Raw genomic sequence first — 13,387 nt, 5'->3', positions numbered from 1 at the left:
AGGGATCCAGGATTCTATTCACTTATCGTCACATTCAAAACCTATCATCAGTGCAGAAAAATCTAGAATTTTAAACACTGAAGACAATGTAGGGTGGATCCAAGACATTACTGGATTGCTACCACCTTATAATCCTACAATAATTTCAGAATAACACGGAACCTTTGTGCAGTGGAAATTACACAGGATAGATCCATTATTGTACTGGGTTGTTTCCATACTCTAAATCTACCGCTAATGAAGGCCGAAATGACTTGCGATTCATTTGACCGCATTACATTTATACAATGGTTCATTCCTGCCTATTTAGGCAGTTCTAGAGACATTTCTTTTTACTGACGGTTAAGAAAAGTGGTTTATGTGAAGGGCGCGATTATCAACGGCTAATTTCATGCAGCTTTGATGTATTTTTTGCTCTGGTAGAAATGGATGATCATGGACTATTAATTAAAGTTATCTGTCATTTCACGTATAATGAATCGTTGTTTGTCTGAACTGATTTTTTTGTATTTGATTTTTATCCCATTTAATCGTTTTTTTTCTTACTACAATATCCCTTATTGACGAGTTTTGTGATGTAATAAGCATGAAGTTTAAAAACTGTGGCATTTATTTATCGATCAACCCGATTATCCTCGCAAGTCAAGCACCCGCCAACTAAGACTCAGTAATAATTCCTCGTTTAAAGCCTCATATGTCTTTCAAATTTCCTTTCCCATTAAAGAATAACGATTGTATAAGATTTAAGGTGTATAGTTATAGATCTCTCGTAGTTTTCATTCTCTAACATGTAAATAGTTTCTTTGCACAAACGGGTCTCACTCATACGAAGGAATTTCTTACATTTGGGTCAAACCAGTATGTATATGTAATGTGCGTGTATTTGTTTTGCTTTCTTCTTCCAGGAACAAACGTTTGTCCTAATGGAGTTTTAGAATGTTCCACGTATCATAAAGTAGTAAAACAATGTATATGAAAATCTCTTACAGTTTTTAACCCAGACGACTAAACAGGCATTAATAGTTTTATTTGAAACATTTTATCATAATACACGCATTTTAATGCATAATTTTATCAACATAAAATAAACGTGTTTATTGTTTTTCTTCCACATATTTAATTCACGTTCAACCTATTAGCTTTATTCACATTCTACTAACAATTCCTTTAAAACCGTTCAAGTGGAATTCTGCCTATCTTCATACTGTAAAGAGTACTTCCATGAAAATTACTATAATTGAGCATAATAGAACATAAAAGCTGTAGGACAACCAACAATGACTATGTGTAAGTATAATAAAGAAACTTAAGTTACTCCACTCTTGTTTTTAATACCGTTATTGATTTTATATTGGGATAATTTCACGCGAGATGCGAGGAAGCAATGAAACATAATACAAACATAACGAACTCAACCAATAATTACTAACACATCCAAGTCATCGATGAGTTTTATTTATGCTAATATTCAAGAAGAAACACACTTTGAAGTTCTTTATACCCTTTACGATTAAATTGTAAAACAAATTTAATATTGTAACTTTTTTTTTATAAACGGCTGGAATCCTTAATGACTTATGATTAAGACGATCTTTCTAGTTAGAAAGAAAACGGACAGGAAAAGGTCAAGCGGTTAAAATAATATTTTAAGACTGGACGCAGAACAAATTTAGTTAAATTAGCACACATTTCTCATAATCATTGTTACTGATCTTCTAAGAATTACAGAGGCGAAAGCTATACCTATATATCTTGGTTTAAAGCCCACACTGCAAAAGAATCAGAGAACATTTATCACATGAAAAAAGTGGGAAATTGTACATTCTTAGTTTCTGTGACATCATGCATGCAAGATTTCAGTATTTAGTGTTTTAGCTGTTGGAACTTGAATAACATAAGAACTATGTAGGTTTACTTCGATTTACGTTACCACAATTACCCGAAGAAAAGGGAAAAATAAATTTATCAGAAATTGACAGATTCCTATTACACCTTTCTTTTCTATTAATAACCGACTCATGAATGTTGATTGTGATATTTTCAAATTTGGTTAATTGTTTTAAATTACTTACAAAATATGAGGAGTTTGCATACTTGATTGAATTTCACTTTAAACGTGATTTTTAATAAAACACAGAACAAAATAAAAGCTAATATATGAAGTGCCATAATAATATGAGTGAGTTAAACAATGTGTTAACTTTTGGTTGACTCAAAACCGAATATAAAAAATAATAAAAGATAGGATGTAAGAATAATATAAAATTAGACATGAAACATTGCATGAATACTGAAATTGTAAAAACAGCTTTGATTACAGTTCCTGAAAGTGATAGTCATTCCTTATCTTTGACTGAGCGTGAATACTAAACAATGAGCACTTATTTAAATAAAACAGACTGCTATTAAAACACAAATACAAGAGATAGTTTTTATCTACTTTTAATTTACTTTATAGAGTTAAGATATACCCCATTTCACATAGAAGCAACTGCTTTTGTCTGATTTTCTTTTATTCAGGTTAGTCTTTGCATATGTTTATGAAATTTATCTATATTATATTTATTTGTGTTAGGCTATGCCTATCTACTATCTACGTTTATATTTCTTTATATACTTTTATTTATGTTTACCTAGACTTGTCCACATTTATTTGAGTTTATTTTTATTTGAATTTATCTTCCTTTATATAGATTTGTTCATGTTTATCTACGAAGCAACTGCACATTGTAATTCACCTGTTATACAACATTGTCGCAGCAGAATTGCTTACACCAACATGAAGAGGGAAGTTAAATTTAACTGAATTTAAAAAAAAATACAAACACAGTGTTATGTTCCAAGGAACAAATAATGATTAATGACTATTAAATTACAAGTACAGTTAAAACACACTACATGGACAGGCGTTTACAGATGTAATAAAAGTGAAAAAAAATCACCCCTTGGTGTGCATTTTGTTCTTTCCTTGTTTTTTTTTTTGGCCTTCTCTCATTGTTTACACCTTTCTGTTTCTTTGTTTTTTTGAATTTCTCGCAAAGCTACTCGAGGGCTATCTGTACTAGCCGTCCCTAATTTAAAAGTGTAAGACTAGAGGGAGGGCAGCTAGTCATCACCACCCACCGCCAACTCTTGGGCTACTCTTTTACCAACGAATACTGGGATTGACTGTAACATTACAACGCCCCCACGGCTGAAAGGGCGAGCATGTTTGGTGCGACGGGGATTCGAAACCGCGACCCTCGTATTACTAGTCGAACGCCTTAATCCACCTGGCCATGCCGGGCCTATTTTTCTGTAAGAAAACTAAACATAATTAAGCAAAAATGCAATGTTACACTACACATTAAATTTGCTCATAAACATAAGATGTTCAATTGGATTATTTCGAGTATTTAAATTTTTGCAATTACTTATAGAATTTAAGCCACGTTTTAAGAGTAAGAATTAATTATGAAGAATAAAGAGCATACTTGAGATTATTTTAAATTGTATTTTGACTCTTTTCTTTTAATCTTATTAACTATAGACAAACATTTGTTTTCAGATACACTTCTTATATTAACATTGAAAATGTTCTAACATCTTTGGGACTTAAGAAGCATTTTTATGATTGTATAACAAAAACACAGAAAAGCAATCTTTGAATCAAATGTTTATTGTGTAAAATTATAACACTCTTTTTCCAGATTAATCTTGATCGTTCACAGTTCAAACAAATAATAAAGTATTTTATAAGCATTTATTCAAAAATTAATTCTGTTTTGATTACATCCATATTTCAAACGCTCAGTATACGTATCCCGAAGAGGAATTTCAATGAACTGAAGGCTCAAAATCACGTGATGTGCGCAGTGTAGTATTTTTACAACGTTCGACTGAGCACTTGTTCCTGGAAGTTGCAGCTGAAGCACGCACACATGCATGCGCCGTAATCAATAATCCACCGCCTGCTTCTAGGTTTTCATGGAAAATCAATATTTTATTTTTTTACTATATAGTGTTCAAAGATATATGTCAAAACGAGCTAGCACCCAAGTCACGTGCATTTTCTCGGTGAAGACTTAGGAAGAAACACGTGTAAAATAAAGCGAAATTCTATTTTTTGACAAGATCTGTTTTTTTTGCCATTACAGTTTAGTTGGTTACATTCTATAACAGTGTAATGTAAACTCTGTAATTGTGTTAGATATATAAACGAAAATAAGTTGTTCTCATACCGTCTCATTCTACACTACTCTGTGCAACTGATAGACTAATGCTAGTCGAAAAGCTTTAGGCACAATCATTATAAAAACGGTATTTTTTATTATATGTCTTATAGTTGTAGATAATTAAGTAGATCGATTCTTAAATACGTAATGTAGTTAACTTAAGAGCTTCCTTATAAAATATCGTCTTGTTACACTGCATTTAAAACAGCAAATTGGACGACTATCACAGATGACGTATGACTACCATTCGTTACTTGTAATATGATAACTTCATATATGCGAGGAAAGCTCTTTTTACATACTGATATAACGTTTCTGATAAATATATCAAACGTGAGGGACATTGTCGGTTCTTGTTTAGTTTTCTAATCCTCACAGCTGAGATCGAAGTTACAATCCCCCGCTGGTATAACGGTAAGTCTAGGGAGTTACAACGCTAAAATCAGGGGATCGATTCCCCTCGGTGGACTTAGCAGATAGCCAAATGTGGCTTTGCTATAAAACACACACGCACACTTGAAGTTACAAATCATAAATGACGATTTCACTTAGCACTTCGACAGTTCTGTCACTTACAATTTGATTGTTTTTCAAGTTAATGTGTATTTGCCATTTTTACTTAAAAATGTATTGCACCAAGCAAGAGGTATAATCATATTTTGTTCAATGAAACCCATATGACACCAATAATAATCCCGGGAAAGCCCACAGGAGTTGGTACTAGGGAGTAAAACTGAACAGATATTAACAAAAACATGTCATATATAGCAAATAATAAACAAAAATAAAGAAGCTATAAATACCTACAACAGCTTCAAAGCCAGAATCCGTCTATTATTTCGAACAAAAAGTGATTTTATATTTCACAGAGGATCTGACTTTTTATCCTTTATCCAAATATTTACTTCGTGGATTATCCCAGTGTTAGCTTATTTGTTTGTTCATTTATCCGTCTGATTAAGCTCTTGTACATTTCATATCTCTTGTGCTGTATCAAGCACACACAAACATTAGCATAATACCCATAGTCTGGCTATGTAATTGTCTAATTTTATGACCATTTTTTATTCTTTAGATATTCGCTCAAATTTTGAGAGATGGTAAAATAATATACATAAAAATGATACACATAAAGTTATTCAAGAGATAATACGTTCTGTAATTCCTCTGAACAACACTATACATATATAATAATTCATCACCTTTTTCACAAGTACACAAATATACATTCTTCACCACATATTTATCTTCTCCACCACTTTCTGAATCCATTGTGGTGGCTTTATTTGATACTGACGAATTACTTTCACTTGTGCTCGGCATGGCCAGGTGGTTGAGGCATTCGACTCGTAATCCTTGGGTCGCGGTTTCGAATTCCCATCCCACCAAACATGTTCGCCATTTCAACCATGGGGATGTCATAATGTTACGGTCAATCCCACTATTCGTTGGTAAGAGTCGCCCGAGTGTTGGCGGCGAGTGGAGATTACTAGCTGCCTTCCCTCTAGTCTTACACTGAAAAATTAGAGACGACTTTGCGCGAAATTAAAAAAAAACATTTTTACTTTCCCGCTGAAAGTCATATAAAAATGTGTCAAATTATATTAGGTTGTTCTTGCAACCACCATTTGAGTTATAACATTATATACAAGTTTTTATTCGTCTTTCTAGTTAAGGAATTCTAAGTATGGAATTATAAAACTGATGTTAACCCATCCTTATTTATAAATGCTCATTTTCATAAGTCAGTTCTTGTAAGTCGCCAAATAATTTTTGATGATCCAATCTTGATATAGATATAAAATGAATTGAACTATATTGGCTTATCCGTTTTTTTTTCATGGCGTTTTTAAATTCTTATTTTTGCAGCTAGCTACGACATTTTTATAAGATATTGCTTGCTACTCCCCTGAAAATGTTATTACATCTATTTGAAATTTTCATACAGAAATTTATGGAACTATGATTGTGTTATCATGTGCTGAATATTCTGCGTTTTATTTTTATATGCAAAAACGGGTCGTTTGGGTTGAGAAAATATTTTACATAGAAGAGCCAAACGAGCCGTTTTTGCATATAAATTTCTCAACAAGTGGGTTTCTCGACATCACTGATTCTGCGTTTTAATGATCAGAGAGATTCAATAATCTAATCTGACGTTGAAATATCGGAATCCGTTTTTTTTAGAAGATGAAACTTGTTAAAGTTTAAATAATATGTTTTTCTCTCCTTAAGTTTGAATACAGAAATGTGTTGAAGTGGGATTAACTAATAAACTAGATTATCGAAGATTAAACTTTTTAACCTCTAAAAAATGTTTTCCTGCCCAATGTGAAGTTCCCATAAGGAAAGGTGCTAACTTAGGGTTAGGTTATTCTTACGCCACTAGCTGAGTTGATTTTTTTCCTACTGTTAGTTAGTTTGTTTGTTTTTAATTTCGCGCTATCTGCGAACCCGCGTCCCTCAGATTACGAGTCGCACGTCTTAACCCACCTGGCCATACCAGGCCCTTTTTTTCCTATTAAACTATACGTTTTATTTGCCACATGGATTTACTTTTCCAAATGGTAAAGAGTGCATTAAAATTATATTTTATTATTTTTTATCATTATTTGAAATTTACAGTTATACACATTAGTAGCTAGAAAATTTGGGTAGTACAATCTGAAATTGCAAAGTAATAATGTATTATGCTAGAATTAAATTATTCTCATGTCACAAGATGAAGTTTTAGAAGATTTTGATTTTTAATCTTCACACAAGTTCATCTGTTTTATCTAAGAATCAGTTACAGAAATTAAGTAATTTCGAGTTAAACTAACCGTAGCTCTACATAATTTTTAAATACTTATGGGAATTATTCACCAAATTGTTTCACCATCTCCCTCTAAAATTCGAATATTGAAATGGATTTGACTTTACCTGAGGCTCACTTTTAAATTTTATGTTTTCTCCACCCTTCAGAAAGTAGGCATAGAAATATATTCAATTACAATTAGATTATTTTTTCTACTGTACTTTTTAATAGTCGGGCAATAATAACGGACCAATATGAGATTCGTTAGTGGAATTTGATTAAACTGATTAAGTTACTCACACTAGATGATTTCAGAAGATCACATTTCTTAATCACCAAGCAACATGGTCTCACAGTCTCAGATTCATAAGCGGAAATGCATTAAACTAAAATTGTATTAACCCTAAAACATTAACTCGTACATCATAAGAACATTTAAGCAATAATAGGTAATGTGATCAGTAATCGATTAGAGATAAAACGTGAGGCGGACTAAGATGTTAAAAAGATTACTTATAAAGTATTTCCATAATAAAACATAAATTAATAAAATTATGATTAAACTGTGTTCTCAGGTGACAGAGATTCCTAAACACTAGCCTAGTCCTCTCTGTTGTCATATATAAGGAATTTACGCTGTTCAACAATTTCTGACATTTTCTCGAGAGCTAAAAGTTGGTGCCTTTCAAACTCACACCAGCCGCAGATAAATTACACGTGAGCAGATCGCCAAATGAAGGCCTTTAGACACGCTAGGACTTCAGTTTTAAAAATAATTATAGCATCCATTTCAATGATAATGTCATTCATCAACTTGATGGAACCAAAATAAAGCAACTACTTACTTTTGCGCTTTCGCATAAAGATTAAAGTTTTAGTAGTAAATATCCTATACTCAATTTACTAATAACTTATAAACATTTCAAATACTAGTAACTATCATAACAAAATAGTAATAATGTTTCATTGTTTAAATCCAGACTTCTTTGTCAAAAACTTTATAAGTTGAATTGTAAAATGATGAACATCACGAAGTATAGTAGAGATAGAAGAAGTAATGTTGCTAATACTGAACAAAATTGTAGTGGTGGTGACGAACTGGTTACAATAACCGAGATAAGAACATTTAATCGATTACTGTTTCTTCTGAAATATAACATAAGCTGAAAAACATATATGATTCCCAAATTATGATAAAGTTAATTTCTACTTACAAATTCTTTTACAAACGGACGTTTTTAAATGTACAAAATTGGTGCATTTACCTCAGAAATTTTTTAAAGATAAAATATGTATGTGTTGAATAGATATATATATATATCCACATAAATGTAGAAAACTATGTTTATAATTGTCTTTATATTGAAAGTCTGTATATCAAACGTCTCTCCGGCGCCGAGTTTTTTATTAAGTTTACGCTATAATATTTTATCGTCATTCTGTTTCTAAGAAACACAAGCATGCGCGTTAGGCACTCGTTTTAATGAACATAAAACTTACTAACGAAAACGAAAACTAGACTTGCGCGTTCAAACCATTAACAAAGATCGGTTATGAAGGCTTAAGTTGTATCTGGTTCCTAAAATAAAACAGTCTTAACCTGCATATTAACACCTGTAGATAAATTACTATAGATAAGAACAGCATTCCGCGCCATCATGTTTATTTTGTTGATTGCGAAACTCCACAAAATTCTCAGTTTATCTGTATATTTTTTATACATTTTCCTTGTGCAAATGTGAACTCCTGTCTACTGCTTAAGCTATTCACTTTGTTTCTGTTTACTACGGCTCATTTCGCCCTAGTACAGTTTATAAGGTATACTCCCACAGCAAGGCTAAACGCCAATAGAAAAGTAGCGCCTAGAGACAACATATCTATTATTCTAACCTAGCATATAGTAAAATTCGAATGTAACAGTTGTATCAAAATCCTTTTATGTCTTCCTGACACGCACGTTATGTATTGACCGATTGGTGCAGAAAGACGCCATTTTGAAATATAATGATATTTTTGAATAAATTGTTTTCTACCGAACGTGCTTCTTATAATTTCGGTGTTTTATTCTTTTTCTACATTTTATTGAGATAGAAATTACTTAATAACAGGTTCCTTGTAGTTATCATCAAGTTACATTAAAAATTACATTACTTCTATTACAAAATGAAAAAAGCACAGCTGAGGTCTTAGTGTTATTATTTCATCAGGGATTTTCATTTGGCTTGATTATTAGATCTTCAACATAATTCAGGATACATGAAAAATGAGAACTAAAGAAAACTTTAAGTAATTCACTTATATCAGCACAGTGTTAATAAATGTGGCTCTGTATTACGTTTCTCAAACATGGTTTTATAATAGAAAGGAAAAGGGAAATTGGTTTCGAGTAGCAGTGCAGTAATCCGTACTAGTTTTCATTCTTATGATGAAAGTCCAATTTTCCCTCAACTTTCAAAATACTAAACTGTGAAGCATGACTAGTTTAACTCTTGCAATAAAACGAATACTTATCAAAGGTTATTGTATCGAACAATAATTTCATATAGATGACATTGTTTTTAAAGAAACAACAAATTATAGGTTGAAATATGAATAAAATATCTCTGGACAGCCAGAAATAACTCAGTCTCCACATTACCTTAAAATACATTACGGAATTAAACATTGTTTCAATAAACGCTATCTATATTAAAATATTAAATAAAATTCCAATGTAGTTATTAGGAAACGATCCTGGTAACGTCTATTGGGGTTCTTGTGTCTCTTAAAGATGGTTTCCTCTCAATGAGTGAGAATGAATAGCCGATGCTGTTATAAATAGGACTCAAAGTTGGCCAAGGATAAAATTTAGTTGTTGCTAACTAAAAATATTAGGTCGAACACTCAGTGGAAGTTGTAATCCAATAGTGATTAAGGGAGGGGCTCTAAAGGTCCTGTTAGTATTTACAGATAGAGAAGACAAAATGGTGTTTGAAAGTATTATTGCATAGCGGTATGTAACGGGAGGTGTTGAAGTTACCAATACTATTTTAAAAAATCCAAGTTTAAGAACGAAATGACAAAGCTGTTAATTAGTATGCAGTTGATAAGCAAATTAAGCTGAAACTCTCAAATAAAACACTTAACTCTATGTAATTAGGATTATTAATATACTTTGTTGATTTAAAAATATCTTTATTAGGACACACTTCTGCACTTTCAGGAATTGTCGTTTACGCTTTTACTATTGGTCATTTATTAACATTTTCATGTATTTTTACACTAGTTTTTCAATTTAAAATGTTCTTTCTCTAAAGATAAATCCATGAACCAGTCACATAATACTCGGTTATTTACAATAGCTAAAAATCATTGTCATTATTATTACTGCTATAAGGAGAAATTAGTTCCTATTAAAATAAACAGCAACAATATTGATTTAGTTTTAAAACAATCAAATTTTAAATGTTCTTCAACTGCCACTTTTCATCTATTTTACAAATTCTGAAGCTTTTAAACAGTTTACAAAAGTATGTTATTGTTGTTTTGAAGTTAAGCACAAAACTACACAAGGGGCCATCTGTGCTTTGCCTACTACGGGTATCGAAATCCGGATTCTAGTGTTCTAAGATCGCAAATGTACCGCTGTGCTACTGGGAGCAAAAGAAAATTAGCCCGCATAACATATTAGTATATTATACTGTAAATTACTCCATTTTTAGGCTGTGATACGAATTATAACAAATGCCGTTTAAATTTCACTTAGCAACAATAATTTCATAGGAAACTTGAATTAGAGTTACTTGAATTCCTTCTTACCAAGTAAATGTTTAACCGATTAATAGGTAAACTACACTTAAGATCAAGCTGATCACATCAGATTTTTAAATTTGAATTATCTCAATTTTTATCTTACTAGCTTTCCCTCCCTTGTGAATAAGCATTTTCTAGGAACTGACGACCAAACTGGTTATATAGAAGGCTTATTTTGAAGTACTTTATACTGGTTCACATCTTAAATGCCACCGAGAAAAATACAGTTGTCTGTCGGGTAGTAGTTATAAATACCCATCCGGCTGCATAAGACTCGGTTTAAATCATTTGTTTCCAAGAATGCTACGCGTGGTTTTGGAAAATAAGCACCTGGATTGAAATGGTTTCACAAACCCGACTCAAAAATATGCTGGCTACCCATTACACTGCAAAATACAAAACAAATTTTGTTTTTCATAATAAAATATCTGATTTGTGGATACAAAGAAAATATTAATTTGTAATAATTACGTATTAATTTTGAAACTTACTAATGAACAAGCTGATAACTTTTTAATTAATACCAAAGATAGGTATTCAATTTAAAACTAAGGCAAAAAATTTTTTTTTCGTGGTATTTAAAATAAAAGAAAAAAATTGGGTTTATCTGATTGTACTGTTATTTATATTTGATACCCCCTGGCACAGTCGTATGTCTACGGATTTACATGGTTACGAAAAGTGTTTCGATAATCGTGAACACAGATAGGCTACTGTGTAGCATATTATGTTTGATTTCAAATATTTGTCACCCATAATACATCAAAACATTCTTCAGTACGTTTACTTACTGAGATAAGTATAGAAACCCCACGAATAAAAATATATTGAGATAGGCTGAAACATTGTCCTTAAAAATAAAATAATTTGTTCCTCAATTGTTTTACATCTTTCTCTCAAGTCAGTCTGTACTTTCAGACTGTAAATTTAATCTACATAAAAGTTTATTATTTTAAGCTATGTGTTTCATCTCCTAATTATATAATAATACTTCTATACTGTGTCGTTATAATTTTCTTGTGTTATAAAATAACAATCAAAACTTACTGTCTATGTATTTCTAGATCTTTGTCCATATGCTCAGCTTGTGCCATAACAGATAAAATTTTGGATTTCTCTTCCTCGGTAAGGTCGCTAAGGTCAACCTGCGGTGCTGCCGGCGCCTGTACAGGCAACGTCGGCGTCATCCTTCCCTGGTCCGAAACACTTCCCAATGTCCTAAATTTGCTCTCTTGGGCTTGAGATTGTTGGGAAGCCGAAATCGTCCCTACTGAACTAAATTCTAATCCAGTCCGCGTCTGTTCTTGTGATCGTCCTGGAAAAGGTTGTCCACTTGGAGCTTGGGCTGTTGGATATCCGCCTTGCTCCTGGCTTGTTTCGTTGCCCATGATGTTCAGAGAATGGCTTTAACTGAACGCTTCCTACCGACTCAAATGTGAACTATATTATTTATTTAACAAATTAAGTAGTTAACAAGAATCAGTTTTCAGAACTACTAACTACTCAAACTTAACAATGCACTGTATATAACTTCTACTCTAACGAACTGACAGACCCATATTGTCATAACAGAGAATCATGTCACAAAACAACAACGTAAGGCATACTGTTTTCGTTATTACTTAATATTGTTTGTCTATGATTCGCACTAGAGGCATAACGACAGTTTTAAAGTGTCTCCTATAATGGATAACAAGTACAAACACACTTCACCAAAGAATAAGAAATCTGTAAAGTTATCTCGTGAAACACTGTAAGTATAAAATATTTCATTCAAAACCGAGCGTTGTAGCAAACAGGATAAACTGAGGTAAACCATAATAGAGTTAGGCTTAATAGATTCAACCATTATACCCCATGTATAATGGGGTATACCATGTATACACCAGTGAATGGTGTATGAAGCCTCAACACTTTAAAAAAAATCGATTTTATTTTCATTAAAAAATCGTTTAAGCCTGTCACTAACGAAATTTCGACTGCTCGGTTTCAGAAGCTCAGTAATCTCTTTATAAGCGTAGAAATCATACGGAAGAAGACCATAACTAAATAACAGAAAAGCGCTTCCCCGCGATCCCTAGAGCAGAATAATGTACAACGTTAATTTTCAAACAGTACGCTATACAACATGTACGCACGCACGCTGCGCTTGACATGCATGCTTCACTGCAAAACTCTGTAGTAGATAATGTCGATTTTCCTTCTGTCGCTCTTTCTCTTTCTCTTTTAAGTCTTGCCGCAAAACATGGCAGCAGGAAACTGCAGACCCGCACACGCACTACCCACTCGCGTGAGGTAGTTGCCCACTTACTAGAAGGGTGGAATTGAGGTGTCGCAAGGGTGAAGTGGGAAATGGATTTATTAGCGTACACTCTATGTAAAGGTACGTAGACTGTATAGTAATGGTGAATACACAAATAGATATTTCAAACAATTCCACGAGGTTTTAATCCATTAAAAAAAGGAAACAGACTGATGTAAATAAAAATAAATCATAAAGCTGAAAGGAGGAAGAGGGTATCATGTTTAGAGGAAATATTTACATAAAAATGGTAAAACTGTGTATTAACTCCGGATTAATTCA

At 32.4% G+C, this 13,387-nt stretch overlaps 1 protein-coding gene across 7 annotated transcripts in view; it reads right to left on the bottom strand.

The window, feature by feature from the left end:
* Positions 1-13,017, bottom strand: part of LOC143250596 (uncharacterized) — a 103,301-nt gene extending 90,284 nt beyond the window's left edge. For all 7 annotated transcript variants that reach the window (XM_076501398.1, XM_076501394.1, XM_076501399.1 and 4 more), the window contains exon 1: positions 11,851-13,017. In XM_076501398.1, the coding sequence (XP_076357513.1) occupies positions 11,851-12,191 (341 nt within the window). In that variant the 5' untranslated portion in view covers positions 12,192-13,017. The remainder of the gene's footprint in view (positions 1-11,850) is intronic.
* Between the last annotated feature and the right edge of the window lie 370 nt (positions 13,018-13,387).

This window comes from Tachypleus tridentatus, chromosome 5 (genome assembly GCF_004210375.1).
Source record: "Tachypleus tridentatus isolate NWPU-2018 chromosome 5, ASM421037v1, whole genome shotgun sequence".
Lineage (NCBI taxonomy): Eukaryota > Metazoa > Arthropoda > Merostomata > Xiphosura > Limulidae > Tachypleus > Tachypleus tridentatus.
This window is presented reverse-complemented; position numbering and strand designations above follow the sequence as displayed.